The 20,802-nt window shown below is 29.1% G+C and overlaps 1 protein-coding gene across 3 annotated transcripts in view; it reads left to right on the forward strand.

Annotated features, from left to right (window-relative positions):
* Positions 1 to 251: 251 nt before the first annotated feature.
* The window catches only part of LOC108911030 (sodium/hydrogen exchanger 9B1), a 73,148-nt gene continuing 52,597 nt past the window's right edge, over positions 252 to 20,802 (forward strand). The window contains exon 1 of one of the 3 annotated variants that reach the window (XM_018715852.1): positions 252 to 384. In XM_018715852.1, the coding sequence (XP_018571368.1) occupies positions 345 to 384 (40 nt within the window). In that variant the 5' untranslated portion in view covers positions 252 to 344. Of the gene's footprint in view, positions 385 to 12,172; positions 12,515 to 18,634; positions 18,655 to 20,802 lie in introns of those variants that run through there. The other 2 variants (XM_018715853.2, XM_023455093.1) reach the window with 2 other exon arrangements.

Genomic DNA, 20,802 nt, shown 5'->3' on the forward strand with positions numbered 1-20,802 from the left:
GAATTTCCAATAATTTAAAGAGGAACTACGGGATTTGTTTTAAAAAAAAGAGTATACTTAAATAGGAGTATACATTTTAGACAACTATGCATAAATAGGCTTTATGTGTTATCACACATGAAACTGCTACATGTAAATATGAATTTCCTACTGGATAATCAAGTTATAAACTGGCATTTTATTAATTGTCTACCGGGAAAGGACAAACTAGGGTGTAGGATGGCGCAGAATTTAGTCTCGTAGCACAGAAATGTTGTGCGCTCTTATTAGGCGACAAGTAATAAAAATCTCAGTGATACTGTCCAGGATTAGCACCTGGTGACTTTGGAATTGAGTGCATTGCAATGAAACCTCCTCGTATAAAAGTAACTCGATTCCCCGACGGTAAGTCTGGATTTTGTTCATGAAAGCTGCTTAAATTATTATTGATTATTCATATTTCTACAGCAGCTAAGTAGGTAGCAAATATTAAATGTATCATATTATTGAAAATTTTTTTGCATCTAACTCTAGTAGTAATTTGATGTTCGAATAATTTAAATGTTTTATATACTTACGTCTATATTTTTTGTTATATTATTATTTATATACAGGGTGTCGCGCTTAAAAGTGACATAAGCCTGTAGCTTCTTTATTTTTTGGCCGATTTCAATTTTTTTTTTTTAGAATGTAGGATAAAAAGCTCTATCTAACTGTAATACTGCTGTTTTTATGAAAGCAATGCACGGCCAACTAGGACGCGTTTTTCTTTTAGGTCAAAACAGCTAATTGGTATTAGCGATTTTTTTTTCCAAAAAACAGATTACGTATTCTCGTTCAGCAGCCCTTAAAATGTCTTATCACCATGTTTCATCAAAAAATTTTTGAAATCGGCCAAAAATAAAGAATATTTTTTGTTATATTATTATTTATATAATATGTTCTATCTATCAAGCAATGACCATGGAGTGAAATATTCCTATATAAATAATTTCTGTATTCGTCATAGAGTTGCCTACAAGGGTATTCATATAACATTCTGCCCTCTTATCCTTTTAGGTTTCTATTTAGAAAAAATGGTAAGACCAAACTTAAAAAAAATGTTCTATAGTTTTAAAGAAATATATAAAAAACAATTGAATACTACATTTAGGGGAATAAACCAAACCTTTGTTTAATTTAAGCGGAACACCCTGTATATTTGTTGTTTTTCGGGATTGCTCTCTTTTTCCTATTACAATGTACGTCATTTATTTACTTTAATACTTTGCACAATACTTTGGTTTACTGGTTCTATACATAGTCAATATTCCGTTGGAACCAGTGCCTGGATTTGTTTTCTGCTGTTAAATTTACTAAATAAAAAAATAAATCTATAAATCTATAAATTCTTTGCTAAAAGAGAATACGATATCGTAAAAAGTGTTTTGTAATATGTATCTTCAGGGGTAATTTTAATAAAATTAGCGTCCTTCCTAATTTAATTAATTTATTTTTTTTAAATTTACTTTCCAACTAGTTTCGGCTGTTATGCCATCTTCAGAAAAAGAAATTGTTTTACAAACTATTAATAAATAACTTTATAATTTAATAAATATAAAAAATCAGTAAATCAGGCAAACTGTTTGTTCTTAACAACAACAATGGCTTTATATATTTTTTTATAATGTACTGTTTTTTTATATTTGAAAAATTATAATGTTGTTTATTAATACTTTGTGAAGCAATTTCAATTCCATGTTTCTTCTTCCCTGAAAATAATAGCCGAAATAATTAAATGCTGAATTAAAAAGGACTTTAATTTTTTCCCAATTGCTCCTACTGAATGGGTTTTCGACAAGAAGTTATGTATCTTCATCCTGTTCTCAACAAGGAATATATACAATTCCAGGCAACATATATAAGGATGTTGTATTAAAAAAAGGTTTCTTTTATTCCTCTCAAATGCACGATTCAATTGTTTTTCATATATTTCCTTAACGTTGCATGATAATTCCTTGCACTTTAGTTGGATATGCTCTATAACTGTTTTGTGTTTTTTTATTATTATAAACATGTTTATTCACAGTCTTTTACATAGAAACCAGTAGCGTACACGATATTTTTGTGTAACTTCCAATTTATGCAATAGTTCTTTTTTCAATATATCAACATAAATCATAAAGTTATTGTTTTGCAAATCAACTATTTCTTGACAAAACTCAGTACATCGTGCGTTTTTTTCCATCGACACGTCAATACGTACACCACACAGTTGTGTCAAAAACCAGTTGAATAATAAAAAAAAAATAATTTTGGCGTTTGTTCCCTGGCAGATTTCAAAAATTGAAAAATATATCGGGTATTCCATAAAAAAATATCCTTTCGCATTTGGAATTGTACGAATTATATGCAAAAACTATGTAGAAATCTCTTTTATAAAAACCAAATGTGCTGCCAAACCAAAGGGTTATAGGCCATCATAGAAAATTAAGAAATTCCGACTAACAATTTAACAATTTACGTCATATTTCTGCAAAACATATTCATTTTTTCGGAAATAAAAATTATTTTTTACCCCATAAACGGTAGCCAAGAAACGCAAACAATTATTTACAATAACTTTTAAAATAGCTATTATTAAATATACTTAAGAAAGAAACTAGTTCAAGCTTATACAGGTCCTCGTTGGCATATTATATTTATTTACAAAAATAATTAACTTTTAAGTGTTAACGTGTTGCCAGAGATTAAATTGCTTTGTGCTAATTTTAACGTGACGCCTTTGAGTAATTATGAATACAATACGCTAAAAATTCGACAAATATTAGCTTGTACGGTCCTTTTCCTTTTCAAACACTACTTTAAACGTGCTAAGAGACATTGGCGTAGTAATTTTTTGTACAAAATTACTCGAAAGGAATGATAAAATAATTATAAAAAGGTTCTTTGTAAGCTACATAGCTAACAATTGTACTTTTGTCTGGAATGTTTAAAATGTAAAACTAGACATGACCAATCTTATGAAAGGCTGTATTGTTTCCAGATCACTATTTCTTTCAGATATAGTGTATTTATTTGGTAGAATATTTTCTCACTAAAACAGTGGCAGATTTGATGGGATTATCTCTAGTAATAAGCAAGAAATGAATATTTAGAATAATGGGTCCCATGAATAAAACTATCTTATTATTAAAGATAGACTCCTCCAATATTTATCCGCTGACGCACTCCGAGCTTGCATGCTTCACTTTATTAGGTATTTAATTACTAATACTGAAAATCAATGAAACATCCTATTATTTTTTTCTTGAAAATATAAGTAATAATATTAATCTCCATCAAGCGCATCGCTGTAATATGTTAATTGCGTCCTCTAGATTTTTTTAAAAGTAAAAAGTTATCTCGGCTCCAGAAGGTCATAAAAAACATATCTATTTTTTTAAATTGGTGAAAAACTTTCAGAAACTTTGTTCATTTAAAGTCATTTTCATAAAATAAAATTCGAAATACATAGTTTGAAAAAAAAACGTGCCCAAAAAAGTGCAATTCTTTCAGTAATTTTTTGATCCTTAAAGTTAATAAAATCGTAAAAATTATTTAATAGCATGGTAATATAACTTTTTACGAAGAAAATAAGCTGTAATCGTTAGTGTAGGGTCACAAGCTCAGAAGATCAAGCCAATTTTCGAGAGCGCCTTTTTTTCAAAAAATCAAATCTCGAAAAACAATTAATATTTTTAAATTTTTCAAAAAAGTACGTTTCTGGCTTGCCGCGGGCTATACTTCATGAATGAATTAATTCATGAATAAATTCTCAATGTAAAACAGCTATTATAAATTACCCATTAGATTCATTCATTAACAGCCTTCGAAATATCAATATCGGGTATATTCTAGGTTACGGTCAATCGGGCCAATTGATGCTAAAATGTAATTTAATTGATTACTGCACCGTCATGGTCAAACATTTAATGCAGCATGTGATTCAAAAAATTATGGTCTATTCCAGATAACTTTCCCCAACTTTACTTATTACTGATAGATAATCCTTATTGAATAGATACTTATGTTAACTTTTTTCTTTTACAACCTTTTTTGTAAATGCTAAAAGATATATTAAAAATTTTTGCAAAATCTTATGAAAAGAATTTGTTCGAAGTCGATAATAATAATTTCATAACAGCTAAAATTTTGAAGTAGGATTTGACAAGAGAAATTGTGATTATAGAGTAAGCGTTAAAAATCTTTGAGATTTAACTACGTTAATATTGAGTTTTAGAGTCTCTCAGCAATCTATACCATTTTTTTTCGTGGTATAGTACATTCTTCGATAGAATTGTTCCTTAAATTTCTTGCCCATAACGTCTAGCACCCCATACTTTTACTGTTATAGGTACCTACACCTACAGAAATTTGTACAATTTAGAAAAAAAATACGTTTAAAAATTGTGTTTGCAAATTAGACATGTCAGTTTACCTACAGATGCCAAATTTGACAATTCATTATAAATGTTAGAGAAGTACATTCTTTCTATAAAAACTGTATATATTTTATTAAATTAACTTCGTACACCATTTTTCTATTTTAAACTCCTCTAAGTAAATAGAACACTTTTTTGAAAGAAAATATAAAAAAGATAAATAGCAGTAGCAGTATAGTCGTTATTAATATTATACAATTGAACGGACTAAACGAGGAGTTCTCATGAAATATCTTAACATGCAATGGAGTTGGTGTCAGTCACCATATCTATTCAGACACGCTATAGGTATTTCTGATAACCTTCAAACATTTACCGATATCCTTAAAAATTGTTTTTTTATATAACATGTACCATTTTTTCTGTATGCTTCGTTGCAAAATCAAACATCTTCTAAAAAAACATCTACAGGGTGTCTCATATAAATTTCTTCAATCTGATATCGAAACCAAAAAATACATATAAATTATGTAAAAACAATATATACAGGGTGTAAGCAGTTTGACTGTCATTACTTCAGCATGAGATAGAGTAATCATAAATACAGCGCGTATTAATATTGGGGAGTTTCACCACAATGTGGCAACAGCGCTTAAACTGCTTATGCACACCACGTATGCACGCGGCAGACTGGTCCTACGGAAAAAATGTAAAAAACTATGATTGTGAAAGGTTTAGTAAATTTCAGGACAATTATTTTCCAGTTTTTAAATAAATAGATAAAATAAAATGGAATTTTGTAGTATGAAGATAGCGTTGTGCTTAAATTTTAGCTCGAATTTTAGTAATTATGGAACTTAACTTTTAATCAAATTTTGAATTTGAAAAATATGTAATTAAAGTACCCAAAGATCCAGATCGTCCAAGTAATCAAACGCATTAAAAATAATTTTTTCGATGCTCCCACGACACCTTCGAATCCAATTTTCGCACACTCGCTGGAAAACACCTCGAGAAAAGGAAACAGTGGTACACAAAAACACTCCGACACGGTCTAATCCAGATACCAACTGAATTGCGTATTGGCGGTTGCTGGACACCTTAGTACCGCGTGTTAATAAACCGCTGCGCCGTTGCCACATTGCTCGATATGAATTTTATTGAATATTATATTTATTACTACGCTAATTGTTTTTTAGAATTAAGTATAAAAAAGTTCAGTTATGTCAATATTCCTTAATTAATCGAACTTTTGTACATCAAGTTGGAGATTTTGATAATATTTTTCTCGGAAATGGTTGAGTTTAGGATCCATGTCATATAAGGTTTTTTTTTATTTTAACGGATTTTATCGTTAAAATTAAGCCAGTCAAACTTCTAACACCTGTAGATGACTTTAATCCTAAGTGCAAATGGGATTTTAATAACTTTTTCTTAAAAAATTCAGGCTAAAATGTCTGGGAAAAATAAGTTTTTCAAGTGAACCACTTTTCTGTCACCGAAAATTTCTTTGGATTGCATCTTCATCTATTGAAGGGTCTATGAAGAGTAATGTATTTTGTTGTAGATTTAAATTATTTATGTGCGTGCTAGAATGTCTTCACTTCAAGAATTTAATTATATCTCCTGATTTTCGATGAGATATCGGGCTGAGGAGTTCCAACCGAAACGTCCTGCGTATCAAATTTCTTTCCACCTACAAGATCTTATAAAACAAATATACTAAATTAGCTATAATATGGTTAATGGAAATTTATGTATTTCCACTTATCCGTCCTTCAAACATGTGCAACTTGATTGAATAATAATTTCAGTAAGTTCGTGGCGTACTACAAATATTACCTTCATGTTAAATTCCATACAGAAATAGAAAATTATGATACTAGAAAGAGATAAGTTATATTAAACTATTAAATATGCGATATATTTGATTCTAATACTTCACTTCTCAATATTCCATCAGAGATTTTTTCTATTTATAGAAAATATCATAATTTCACTACCTACTAAACAATTAGAAGATTCAAGGTATGCTTAAATATTCACGTTCGAAATTGTTACAGATGATTTATTTTTAATAATTATACGTAATTTTTAGATTTTATTTCACAGTTTGTTTTCACGATTATAGTAGACTCGTGACTAGACATAATGTACGCTTTTATTGGCAAAACTTATTATATTTAACAGAAGCTATCTGCTAAAAAAACTGTCGTAATTACCTGCAATTTGAGAACACGGTTTACTTCACGTTTATTTAAATATTTATGACACAAAATCTATTGGAAAAATTACATTTAACTCATTTAATCGAAGGTGTCTTACGTTGGAACGAAACACTCTGTACATTATTATTATAGGTCTTACCACATCTCAAAATTCAATTCTTAAATTAAGAAATTTTATACTTTTGCGACCTAGCCACAACAAATACAATAGGTACAAAAAATACATTCCTGTATATCGCACACTTAAAAAAGTTGTTTGCATTTCGAAAATCAATCTGTTCTCGTCTTCTGAACTTTGACTTTTCATCTTTAATTATTTTTGACAATTTATTTTTTTGCGGCACAAAGATGTGATTTTTGTATCTTGTTTGTCTGTTTTTTTTTTCAGTGACAGATTTTTGGTTAGAAAAATCTATTTTCAAAAAAAAAAATCTTTAAGTTTGTTTAATTAAGTTTTAAATTTTTTTACAAATCGCAAAATACAAAATAAATAATACCTAAAAAATGAAAACTAAGCTTTGTAGCTTAGTATTTGTTTGTACAAATAACGTCAGCCAATAACTTACAGAGTATTCTACATCAAATAACAAAGTTTGGTACAGACACCATAAAACTAAACACCCCTAACATTATTAATTAATTAATTATGAATTTTCTTTTATGGTTTCTTTCATCAATTCATCATCGCGAATGATTTTTGCAACATTGCAACAGTTTTATAGAATATAAATTATTATATATATATATATATATAAAACTGGTTACAAATATAACTAATAAATTAAATTAAATATAAATAAATCAAGTTAATGTTAGTAATATTAAATTTCAGAAAAAGTAGATACTGAAAATGAAATAACGTCAAACAAAAAAAATTATATTTTTATCTTTTTAATACAATCTGACAATTTATTAAATAATTTAATACACATAAATGTGGATTCTTTTCTGTCACTGTCAATTGATGTACTGGATAAGTTATATATACTATATGGGCTTCACATACATGACCCATTGTACCAAATAACCTAAATTTATTTTAATTTTTTGCTACAAATAAAAGACATTCATAAACAATCTGCAAACATTGTCAAAATTCTTTTTTGTTAAAACATATCTCTACAGATATCATTAAAATTCAATTCATGTATAATTTGCAGCACTCTTTTTTGTAAAATAAATATTTTTTGAATATTACTAGCCCCTAGAAAATTATTTCAAATCTCATGCTTGCTTCAAAATTGTAGAAATATAATATAATGCGCAATGAACTTTCGTTTAAATATTCACTAACAACTCTAAAGCTGTAACATATTTTATTCAACTTCTTACATAAATTTTATAAATATGGGATGATCAAAACAAATGTTCACTAATGTAAACACCTAAAAATTCATTATTTGTTACTATATTCAGTATTTAGTATTGTATTTTAACTGCTTTGTAGTGTTCTAAATCATTTAATAATAAACCATATTTTAAAAACCAATGCTATATAAAAATTTGTTCAAACCATACTGCTTATATCAATCAAATAGATTATGAATAAAACCGGTCCGGTAATGCTGCCCTGTGGAATACCAATGGTTCTTTAATATCTGGTTTTAATATTTTTCCATTATCGGCTATTTGAACCCTTTTTTTCCGATTTTACAAATATGATATGAATATAATTAATTATTAAATAAATAAATAGTGGCGTAAATACTGGTAATATTAAAAAAAAAATTGTAAAAGTTCTTTACCCTTTTTGTGTCATACAAACATGTTTCGAAATAATAACAGTGCATTGCCTTGTAGAATTTTGGTCAGAGCTAGCAAGTTTAATTTGATGTTTCCTGACCATATCTTTTATTCTACCGCATTGTAATGTTAAAATTGTCCAATGGAATGTCAAATATTTGAGCTGATGAAAATTAACGTACTCCACCGATGATAATATACAAATTATTCTAGTTATTTTGGAATCAACTAAAAATTCTTTCTTTTACTATGTCGTATTTTTTAATTTTTCATATAAATTGTTATTCTCTTAAGTATTACTAATATTAAATACAGAATTTAATTCCGAAAGTGAAGTATTCTGAAATGAATATTTGGAAAAATAATATATACTTGTTACTTACAGTTTCCATGCAGTTATTTTCAGGAATTTCCATTTTTCTTTGCTTGTACAACGTTGAAATTCGTACGAATGCCACTTGTGTTAGTCCTAGAGTCTGTCACATAACTGTATATAAAAATTTATCTTATAGGTAACCTGCTATACAATACATTACGTAGCATTTTAGTAAATACAGGATACGACCACTTTATGAAATCACTTACACCGATACTGAAAGGTCTGCGTTTACGAAAAGTTACACAAGCAGATAACAAAATATTTTATTTTCCGATTTTGAGAGGTGATAATAATTTTCGGGATAAATCCGACATAAAAAACTGTTTATAGTCCAGGCGGTATCTGTTTTAAAAAGGGTAGAACTGGGTAAAACGCATATGATCGGAGATTTTTGCTTTAACGGCTTCTAAACAACATAAGAAATGATAATTTTTCTATGCAAATAAAAAAAACGTGGGCTTAATTGTTATTGCAAAAAAGTTTAAAAAATAGCAAAAAAATTCATTTTTTTCTTGGATTTCTCGTCGACAACTTAGCAACTATTCATTTTAGACAAAAATGGAAGAGGAAAAAAAGTTTTGTAATTAAATTTTGAACAAGATAGAGTTAGTTTCAATTCGAAAAAATAATTATTGTTATTGCAAAAATCGGAAAAATCATTTAAAAAATTGCAAAAAATGCTAGTTTATTTGTCAATTTTTTTCAGACACTTGAATAATACCTAGGATCTTCATACTTTTCCCAATTAAACTTCTTAGTGCATAGAATCATCACACCAAATTTCATCCAATTCGGTTCGATAGTTTTTACATAATAATTGTTTAATTTTTTTATTTTTTTTTAAATTAAAAAATTTTCAAAATCAAATTTCTAAAAATCTAAAGCCTTTGAATACTTGAAAATTTCACCACAAAAAGAAGAGCTCTCAAGCTTTAAAATGCTTTTTGAAAAATTCAAATCGGACGATTAGGTGAGCCGTGGTGATTGTTTAAACATTTTCACAAAACGCTTATAAACAATTACAATAATTTAATGTTTTTTCCAATTTTTTTAATTTTAAAATATGGTTTGAAAGTACTCGGAAAGACGAGTATTAAAAAAAAATTATGATCCGCCCATTATTTTCGGAATTAAAGTTAACCCTAATTTACAGCAAAACTATAAGGGTATAAGGGCTGTTTTTTGAATTAATAGGTTTGTCATTCCGAGTACTTTCCAGATACAAATTTTCAAAATTTGCAATCACGGGCGTCCCATTTAAAATGTCACTCAAAGATATTCAAGACGGTGTGAAATCCATGAGATATCAGTGTTTGGGGGAGCAAACACATAGCTACTCCGATCTGAATTCTAGAGTTCAAAACTGCGACGTTCGGAAAAATTTCAATTATTTCAGCTTCTAATGGACCAATTTCGATGATTCTTTTTTTAAATCGCTATCTCGCAACTTAAAAAATTCAATTATCATATGTTCAACTACCTTCTATTATTAATTATTGGACTTGCAATTGCAAAAATGTTTAAACAATCACCACGGCTCACCTAAGCGTCCGATTTGAATTTTTCAAAAACCATTTTAAAGCTTGAGAGCTCTTCTTTTTGTGGTGAAATTTTCAAGTATTCAAAGGCTTTAGATTTTTAGAAATTTGATTTTGAAAATTTTTTAATTAAAAAAAAATAAAAAATTTAAACAATTATTATGTAAAAACTATCGAACCGAATTGGATGAAATTTGGTGTGATGATTCTATGCACTAAGAAGTTTAATTGGGAAAAGTATGAAGATCCTAGGTATTATTCAAGTGTCTGAAAAAAATTGACAAATAAACTAGCATTTTTTGCAATTTTTTAAATGATTTTTCCGATTTTTGCAATAACAATAATTATTTTTTCGAATTGCAACTAACTCTATCTTGATCAAAATTTAATTACAAAACTTTTTTTCCTCTTCCATTTTTGTCTAAAATGAATAGTTGCTAAGTTGTCGACGAGAAATCCAAGAAAAATATGAATTTTTTTGCTATTTTTTTATACTTTTTTGCAATAACAATTAAGCCCGCGTTTTTTTTATTTGCATAGAAATATTATGATTTCTGATGTTGTTTTGAAGCCGTTAAAGCAAAAATCTCCGATCATATGCGTTTTACCCAACCCAAAACAGATACCGCCTGGACTATTAGCCTTATCGCTGCAAATGCAGATAATTTGAAATGTTAAGAATACATTTAAAAAAATAACGCAATAAAACAAGTATCCACTTCAAATCACTGTGTAAATACTTAAACATATTTTATGTAGTTGAATGTACAACAGTATCCAACTAGTGACTATCTAATTCGCTCATGTGTGTTTAGAGAAACGTAAACGGTGCGTTGTTTGCAAAAAATTTGTGCAGCAAATGTTATCAATCAATATCTATGCGAATTTTACATACATTTTTACATGTATAAAGGTACAGAACCAAGTGCCATAGTGTTTGTGCTACTGTAAAGTGCTGCTAGATTGTTCTTCTGTTAAATTGACAGGTTACGTGGTGGAACCATTATTAATATCCAATTAAATAAAATATCCAATTAAATAAAAAAAATAATTGAAAATGTCACAAATAAATGATTACACAAAATAAAAACTTCCTAAAAACTTTGTCTAAGCAATTCAAATTCAGTAGAACTTTTTCTGTTGTAAGAAAATTACGTATAATTTGAAATATTTTTCTTTTATTTCATTTTAAATACCCTAAAACTTGTAAATGAAGCAACTTTAGATTAAAGCATATTTAGCCTAATTATCATATTTTAGCCTCAAGGCTTTGTGGTAGTTTGTTCTCTTCCAATTAAATACATCCTACATATTGAAACATTTTAGTAGCATAAATTTTTTAAGTAGAAGGCGATTTGAGTAGTTAATTAAAGACTGTGATCCTGACTCAATTTCATATAAAAGTTTTTATAAAAAACTTGTTTTCCAGAAGATGATTTTTTCTTATAATTTCTCTATTAGTAGCTGAAAAAATTTAATATACTTAACACTTTTACAGAGTCCTTTGCTGTTATAAAGATATAAATTTAACTTTATGTTACCTCATTTCATTTTCTTGGGAAGATATACTTCTCTAATCGGTTTAACAAAAATGTCCAGAAGCTATTGCTTATTTTAAATGTACAATGCAGATAACGAAAAGAAAAACTTTAAATTGTTGTTGACACTAGAGGTATTTGAGCACTTATAACTTTCTCCTAGAAATTCATTAAGGATTCCACATTTTATTATTTTTTTTTATTGTAAACGTGTTTTCCAAATATTATCTATTAGCTACTATTCTGTTTCCTCTAGAATGAATTGCTTCAAAAATAAATCATCGAATTAATTCAAATGTTGCCTCTAAATTACTAAATGTCTTGAAAGAATACATATTTTTATATAATATGGACATGGACATGAAGGTATTTTAATTAAGTACAAAAATGCTGGTTATCCTCATGAAATCAGAGTGTGCCGGAGGCATTTCTTCAAACTAAAGCATGCACAACAATCCGCAGTCCATGACAATCGATGACGCAAACAACCGACAATCGGGAGTATGTCGCGATCAGGTAAACACACATATAATCAAACGGCGGGCAGGTGAGATAGAACTAAGCTGAGGAAGCTCGAAGCTCGCGGTCTGTAAATGGAAGTTATCAAATAGAGATCGCCAGTGACAAACTTAGTGGTGATATAGTGATATCAGTTCTTGCGTGACTATAATGAACTAGTTGGTATAGTTTCCGTAGATATTTTCAAGTAAGTTTCTTTTAAACTGGCTTTACGTTAATTATAATAATTGTTTTGCCTTTTTATATTTAATTATTTAAATCAATACAATACAATACAAAACTATGGAAAGGAAATATGTCTAAATGAAGTTTTTAGTTTAAAATATTTCCTTATAGAAATTGTCGTTGTGCGTTGCAGTATGTTTGATCAGATATATGTAGAAGTATCCAATACAGTTTAAAATTTTAATTAAACCAAAATTTTTCTACACGATCTTGGTTAAAAATATCCTAGAGGAAACAGAAAACCCAAAAAATAAGAGATAAATAAGTTTTTCCATGAATTATAATTTATCGTCTTTAGTATTTAAGATAAACGGCGCAAAAGCACATTTTTTTAAAACTTTTTGTCTATTTCTCCGAAAATAATCGACGTATCGATTTGGTTTGGTTTAATAAGTTCTTAAGTATGTTATATGCAAATTTCTGATATTGTAATCCTCATATATGATTTATTTAGTAGATACTCCTTAATTTCATAGAAAAAATGTAGCATTGTCAAAATTTAATAAAGCATTTAAAAAAAAGCATAAAAATATGTCCGCTAAGTAATATTCTCCTAATTTTTGTTTCGATAGATTTTACCCTTATAGATTGAAGAACAATAAAACCTAATAAAATAATTGCAAGAACTAGAAAACGAAATACACATCTACTTCAACAAAAATAAAACTTAGAGCAATAATATCTAGTCTAGTCGGTACCAAATTTGCATTTTTTTTTTTCGAAAACAAGGCGGCTGAGCCATTTAAAACAAAGACATATTTAGTGTAGAATTAAAAAGTATACTTATGAAAATAAGGGCCTAAAATATTGTCACCTAAAAAATTCTACTTTCAGTCTATTACTTGAGGACATATAGGCGCAATTAATACAAAGTAACACCTACTTTTAAGGATATGTTCTTGACTTTGGCAGATGTTTTAATCTTTTGTTATCTTGCCACCTGCGAAAAAGTTAAAATTAATAAAATCCCTTTCGCCAAAAGGCTCAGTCAAGGGGTTATTTTAATGAAAATAGTTTTACCTAACCAAAAAATCTCACACAAAAAAAGCAGACAAATACAAAATAGAAAATCTATTTGTTTCCTTCTTTTGAACTTTTTTACTTTTTTTTAATTGCTTTAACAGTTTAAATTTGTTTTTTTCTGGTTTTAATTGCTTGGAAATGCAATGCAATGGAAATATGATGCTGTCACATTTTATCGGAAATCAATGATTATGATAAATACAAATAAATTAAATACTGTTTGACTAAGGTATTATAAGGATCACATAAATTAATAAACGTGATTTTTTTTGTGATTATGAATAGTGACAGACTGAAGAATCACTATTATTATTCCCAGTCCTGTAATTGGTACAGTATTATTTATATATGACATAAAGGAAATTCTTACTTTGGAAAGTCGTAAAGTTGTAGCAAACATCTGTTAATATGTATATTGATTAATTTGATGTAAACTGTAAAACTTCTACATAAAACGGACATGAAATTGGTATTCTCAGTAATGCATAAAGTAATGCACTGTTTTAGGTAAATATGGAAATGAAATAATGTAATGTTCATGTATAGAATACTTAAAAATAAGTGTGAACAATTTTAGGCGAAGATTTCATTAGAAAAATTTAGAATATTTTCAACGGAAAACTATTTTTTTCCGAGTACTTATTTTTAAATATTCACTTATGTTCAAATTAAAGTTCACTATTTTATCTTTAAATTAATTATTAATGTTTTTTTTTTGTTATAAGTAGATTTGAAAAATATTGAAAAGTAATTAGGTGGACAATATAGCAACCATTAATCATTTGTAACAAGTACAAATAATCTTCTGAGTAAAATATTATTTATAAATGAAACTTTGGTATTCGCCTACCTATTACTTCTGGTAATAAAACGCGGTACATATTATTTAAGTGCATATAAATTGCAAAATGCTATTATATAGTTAAAACTTTCTAAACACCTAGTATTATATCCCGTGTCAGAGTGTTTCACTATATTTTGACTCCCCATTAACTTTTTTGCTTTTAGAGTTATAAAAGATTGTGAAATACAAGAGATGCACGATTTTTTATGAAGTTTTCGAAAATTGTAGTAGAAAAATAAATTAAGTCCAAACAAAATAGCCGCGGATGTTTACTTTGTTAATTTGAATGGAACACCCTGTATATTTGTACATATTTAGATAGAATGGATAGCACGTTCCCTGTCGCGCATAGTCATATAGTGTTTGTTGTATCCATCTCTAACAATAAGCGAGATACTATTAGAAAAGAAAAAAAAGGTTTTTTATTAAGAAAATAAGATATCTTGTAATTTTCTGCTTTTTTTCTAATTACGTAAGGATTTACAGATTCAGTTGTAATATATTTTGACATATCGGACATTGATATGGTCCAAAATGCATTATAACTAAATCTCAATTATTAATTAGTGAGTTTGCATTATTACTTAATTAAATTAATTAAAGTGAGTTAAACAGAAGAAGAAAATTGAATTATAGGAATTAAAATAGAATAAGGTTCTTTCTTCTTGATACTCTATTTTAATTCCTAATAATATTTCAATTTTCTACTTCTGTGTAACACATTTTAACCCTTCGTTTTTCAATAGTATCTCGCTTATTGTAAGAGATGGACCCAACAAATTCTATATGGCTATGCTCGACAGGGAAAGTTCCAAATATACAAAAATATACAGGGCGATCCATTTAAATTAACAAAGTTAACATCCGCGACCATTTTGTTTGGACTTCATTTGTTTTTCTACTGTCATTTCATAAAAAATCGTGCAACTTTTGTATTCCACATTTTTTTATAACTCTAAAAACAAAAAAAGTTAAAGGAGGAGATCAAAATATAGTGAATCACCCTGTACAGTATTAATTAATATATTCAATTTCAAGGAGCATTTGTTCGAAACTTTTATAACATTCCACTGAATAAACCTGCATTTTAACAAGCAAAATCGTAAAATCTGGTGGTCAAAACTGGCCCATTCTTTAACAGACACTGTTCATATAGCAGAAAGAGATCCAGTGGCGGCTCTTGACTTACATACCAGGGAGAGCGGACAAATTTAGATATAAAGTATCGAAAAAATCAAATATAATCCGGTAGTTTTATTTTAAGTATTATTAAAATATAGGGAAAATGTGCTCATTATTTTTTTATAGTGAAAGTCCATTCTTCTTGTTTTGTCGGAAATACACTTTTCAATGACTTCTTTATTCAAGTTTGATATTCCTCGCCCAATGATTTTTCAATAGATAGCATTGCAAGTACTGTTGGTCTGCCTTTACAATTTAATTCAAACTTTTACAATTTTTTAAAAAACACAAGAAACAATACGTAGGTAACAAAATTTTACACCACACGTAAACAAATTACGTTTAATAAGAAAAAACAGCAGTGAATAGCTATCATTTGGTTACTGAGGGACTACAGAGACCAAACTGCACAGTAAATATGCGCTACTCCCACTCCGTCTTTCACTGCTGCGCGATGGTAACCATGAGCACCAATGAATTTTCCAAGTCGAGTCAAATTGACTGCACGTTACAAATTTAACAATTCACATTGTAAACTATATATTAAATTAATTCATTTTTTTACCGCCCCTGGAGACATCCTAAGGACTTCTTTAACACGTCCGTTAATAGTTATTATTATATACAATGGACGTCCGTTAAGGACGATGGACGTCCTTGGGACACCCGTATTCCATGCAATTAAACGTTCTTGGGATATTTACTTGAATGTCTCCGATGTGTGGNTAGAAAATCTATTTGTTTCCTTCTTTTGAACTTTTTTACTTTTTTTTTAGTTGCTTTAACAGTTTAAATTTGTTTTTTTCTGGTTTTAATTGCTTTGACGGTTCAATTTTCCTTTAAATTTTAAACAAGTTTAAACTGTCAAAGCAACTAAAACGAAATGTCAAAAAAAAGACGATATTAAGCGGTGTTTTTGTATTTTGTATCTATCTGCTTTTTTGCGGTGCGAAATTTTTTATGACAGATCCTTTTGCTACAACGGTTTCTCTCGCTAATTTTAAAATTTTTACGCAGGTGGCAAAATACTCAAAAAATAAAGAAACGATAAACCAAAACTATGCCATAAATAAATAACCTCAGACAATATCTTGAAGAAATCAATGATTATGATAAATAAAAATAAATTAAATACTGTTTTACTAAGGTATTATAAGGATCACATAAATTAATAAACGTGGTTTTTTTTCGGATTATGAGTAGACTGAAGAATCACTATTATTATTCCCAGTCCTGTAATTAGTATAGTATTATTTATATATGACATAAAGGAAATTCTTACTTTGGAAAGTCGTAAAGTTGTAGCAAACATCTGTTAATATGTATATTGATTAATTTGATGTAAACTGTAAAACTCCTACATAAAACGGACATGAAATTGGTATTCTCAGTAATGCATAAAGTAATGCACTGTTTTAGGTAAATATGGAAATGAAATAATGTAATGTTCATGTATAGAATACTTAAAAATAAGTGTGAACAATTTTAGGTACAAAATATCGAAAAAATCTAATATAATCTGGTAGTTTTATTTCAAGTACTATTATGCGCTACTCCCACTCCGTCTTTCACTGCTGCGCGATGACCACCGCTGTAAACACTTTACAGATTTTGGGGCGAGCTACGTGAAACCCACGTATTTAATGTTTTTCTAATGAATTTTGCAAGTCGAGTCAAATTGACTGCACGTTACAAATTTAACGATTCACATTGTAAACTAAATATTAAATTAAACTTTTTTACCGTCCCTGGAGACATCCTAAGGACTTTTTTAACACGTCCGTTAATAGATATTATTATATACAATGGACGTCCGTTTAAGGACGATGGACGTCCTTGAGACACCCGTTTTCCATGCAATTAAACGTTCTTGGGATATTTACTTGAATGTCTCCGATGTGTGGAAAATATTCGTACAGTCGATGTNTTCGGATTATGAGTAGACTGAAGAATCACTATTATTATTCCCAGTCCTGTAATTAGTATAGTATTATTTATATATGACATAAAGGAAATTCTTACTTTGGAAAGTCGTAAAGTTGTAGCAAACATCTGTTAATATGTATATTGATTAATTTGATGTAAACTGTAAAACTTCTACATAAAACGGACATGAAATTGGTATTCTCAGTGATGCATAAAGTAATGCACTGTTTTAGGTAAATATGGAAATGAAATAATGTAATGTTCATGTATAGAATACTTAAAAATAAGTGTGAACAATTTTAGGTACAAAATATCGAAAAAATCTAATATAATCTGGTAGTTTTATTTCAAGTACTATTATGCGCTACTCCCACTCCGTCTTTCACTGCTGCGCGATGACCACCGCTGTAAACACTTTACAGATTTTGGGGCGAGCTACGTGAAACCCACGTATTTAATGTTTTTCTAATGAATTTTGCAAGTCGAGTCAAATTGACTGCACGTTACAAATTTAACGATTCACATTGTAAACTAAATATTAAATTAAACTTTTTTACCGTCCCTGGAGACATCCTAAGGACTTTTTTAACACGTCCGTTAATAGTTATTATTATATACAATGGACGTCCGTTAAGGACGATGGACGTCCTTGGGACACCCGTATTCCATGCAATTAAACGTTCTTGGGATATTTACTTGAATGTCTCCGATGTGTGGAAAATATTCGTACAGTCGATGTTACAAAGTGGAGCATATTGAAAAATTTTATATTTGACTATTAGCCTTATCGCTGCAAATGCAGATAATTTGAAATGTTAAGAATACATTTAAAAAAATAACGCAATAAAACAAGTATCCACTTCAAATCACTGTGTAAATACTTAAACATATTTTATGTAGTTGAATGTACAACAGTATCCAACTAGTGACTATCTAATTCGCTCATGTGTGTTTAGAGAAACGTAAACGGTGCGTTGTTTGCAAAAAATTTGTGCAGCAAATGTTATCAATCAATATCTATGCGAATTTTACATACATTTTTACATGTATAAAGGTACAGAACCAAGTGCCATAGTGTTTGTGCTACTGTAAAGTGCTGCTAGATTGTTCTTCTGTTAAATTGACAGGTTACGTGATGGAACCATTATTAATATCCAATTAAATAAAATATCCAATTAAATAAAAAAAATAATTGAAAATGTCACAAATAAATGATTACACAAAATAAAAACTTCCTAAAAACTTTGTCTAAGCAATTCAAATTCAGTAGAACTTTTTCTGTTGTAAGAAAATTACGTATAATTTGAAATATTTTTCTTTTATTTCATTTTAANTATTATTATATACAATGGACGTCCGTTTAAGGACGATGGACGTCCTTGAGACACCCGTTTTCCATGCAATTAAACGTTCTTGGGATATTTACTTGAATGTCTCCGATGTGTGGAAAATATTCGTACAGTCAATGTTACAAAGTGGAGCACACTGAAAAATTTAATTTTTTAATGTCTCTTTATGACATAAATCAAATTACACAACTCAAAAGTATATTTAATGAAGTGCGTATACAAAAAGTATAGGTACTTATTCTAGAAAAAAAGAGCAAATACCTATGTGGTAAACACCACACATCTGCCCTCTGTTAACGGATTGTATTAACATATCGAAATACGAAGTCGGAATTGTATAAGTAGTGACATCTATTACAGAAAAGGCAAACGACGAAAACAAAGATAACCACCGGTCGCTGAATTACAAGTTGAAGTGGATCTTATTTGCGGAAGGGCGAAACGGGCGGTGACTATGAGACGCCTTCAATATAGCCATCCTTCTCTATCGCATGGATTTATATGACTTACTTTATCGCTCTCACGTAACGGCCGATGAACCATGGGGACTTTCCCACCCTGTATAACTTAAAATGTTATTTTTATCATAAACTTTCCACATGACCCTACCACTCTTCTCACTATGTGTAGCTTTATTTATTAAATAGGCCCATGAAGATAAAATCATTTTTAATTAATAATAAGTATAGGAAACAAATTATATTACTTATAACTTATACCCCATGGAATCGTTTACTGACTTCTGGATTATTAATATTTAAAGGCAGTCTTCACACTGGATCTTACACTATCTCAAATACGTGATGAAACTGCAAATAATATAATTTGACATTTCTAGTGAACGCGCATATGAAAGTTTATATAGTGTAGTTTGTAATAAGTACAACATTTCATGTAGTAGCAAATTCGTCAGAATATGGCACAGTAAGTGAATATTTTACAAATATCTGTTAATATTTATTTTTTCTGTGATATTTTTCTGCTAGAGTTTGGATCTTATCAAACAGTAAAGATGAAGAAATATATAGCATTTCTTTTTTACCAAATTAATCACACATAATTATACTACCTATATAGGGTGATTCACAAATTATCCAAAAAAAATTGGGAATAGATGCAGCATGAGCAATGGAATCAATATCGTTTTATAAAATCCTTATGGTTTCCGAGAAAAAAATATTGAAGTTATAGTACATTCAACCACTACATAGCTGGACAACTGTAGTCTCTAGCGTCATTCGCCACGTGGCCTCAGCGACTCCGAATACTGAAATCGGATTTTGCAATCGTCGTTGCGATAGTAGAAATCTGTGGTGTTTACAATAGGTTTTTAGTAGTTAGTGTCAACAATGGGTAGTTAGTATCAAAAATGGTTTGCGTGTATAGCAACTCGGAGTTTATGGATATCGTTTTAATTTATGGTGAAGCATTTGTGTTATGGTGAAACAAGACAACATTTGTGTTAGTTCGTAGAAACTGAGTACAACGGACCCAAATGTGTTTACACGTTCGTGGATAAAATTTTGAACAATTGTTGTAACATCGGTTATGTCAAATGATTTTATTATTTAAAAACACAAATTAATCTTATTAATTAATAAAGGCAACAGCAGTTAAATTTGCCGATATAAAATAGGTGCGATAAAATTCTATTTACATATTTCTCTCCTTGCGAAAGTTTTTGTCCGTTTTTGTCACACCGTCATGCCGGTCGCGTTGTGCGAGGTCAGGTTTTACAGTGGACCAGTTTCCAGTGCCGTGCAGAAGTGTATTTTTAAATCATTTTCGAACTGCCCTTTCTGATTTTTTCTTTACAAAATTGTATTTGTAAGGGTCCCCTGTACATCCAGATTTTTATTTTTTTTGGATAAGTTCTGAATCACCCTGTATATTTTAATTTAAATTTCTCTAAATACTTTTTCTTAT

This window comes from Anoplophora glabripennis, unplaced genomic scaffold (assembly GCF_000390285.2).
Source record: "Anoplophora glabripennis isolate ALB-LARVAE unplaced genomic scaffold, Agla_2.0 scaffold533, whole genome shotgun sequence".
In the NCBI taxonomy this organism is placed as follows: domain Eukaryota; kingdom Metazoa; phylum Arthropoda; class Insecta; order Coleoptera; family Cerambycidae; genus Anoplophora; species Anoplophora glabripennis.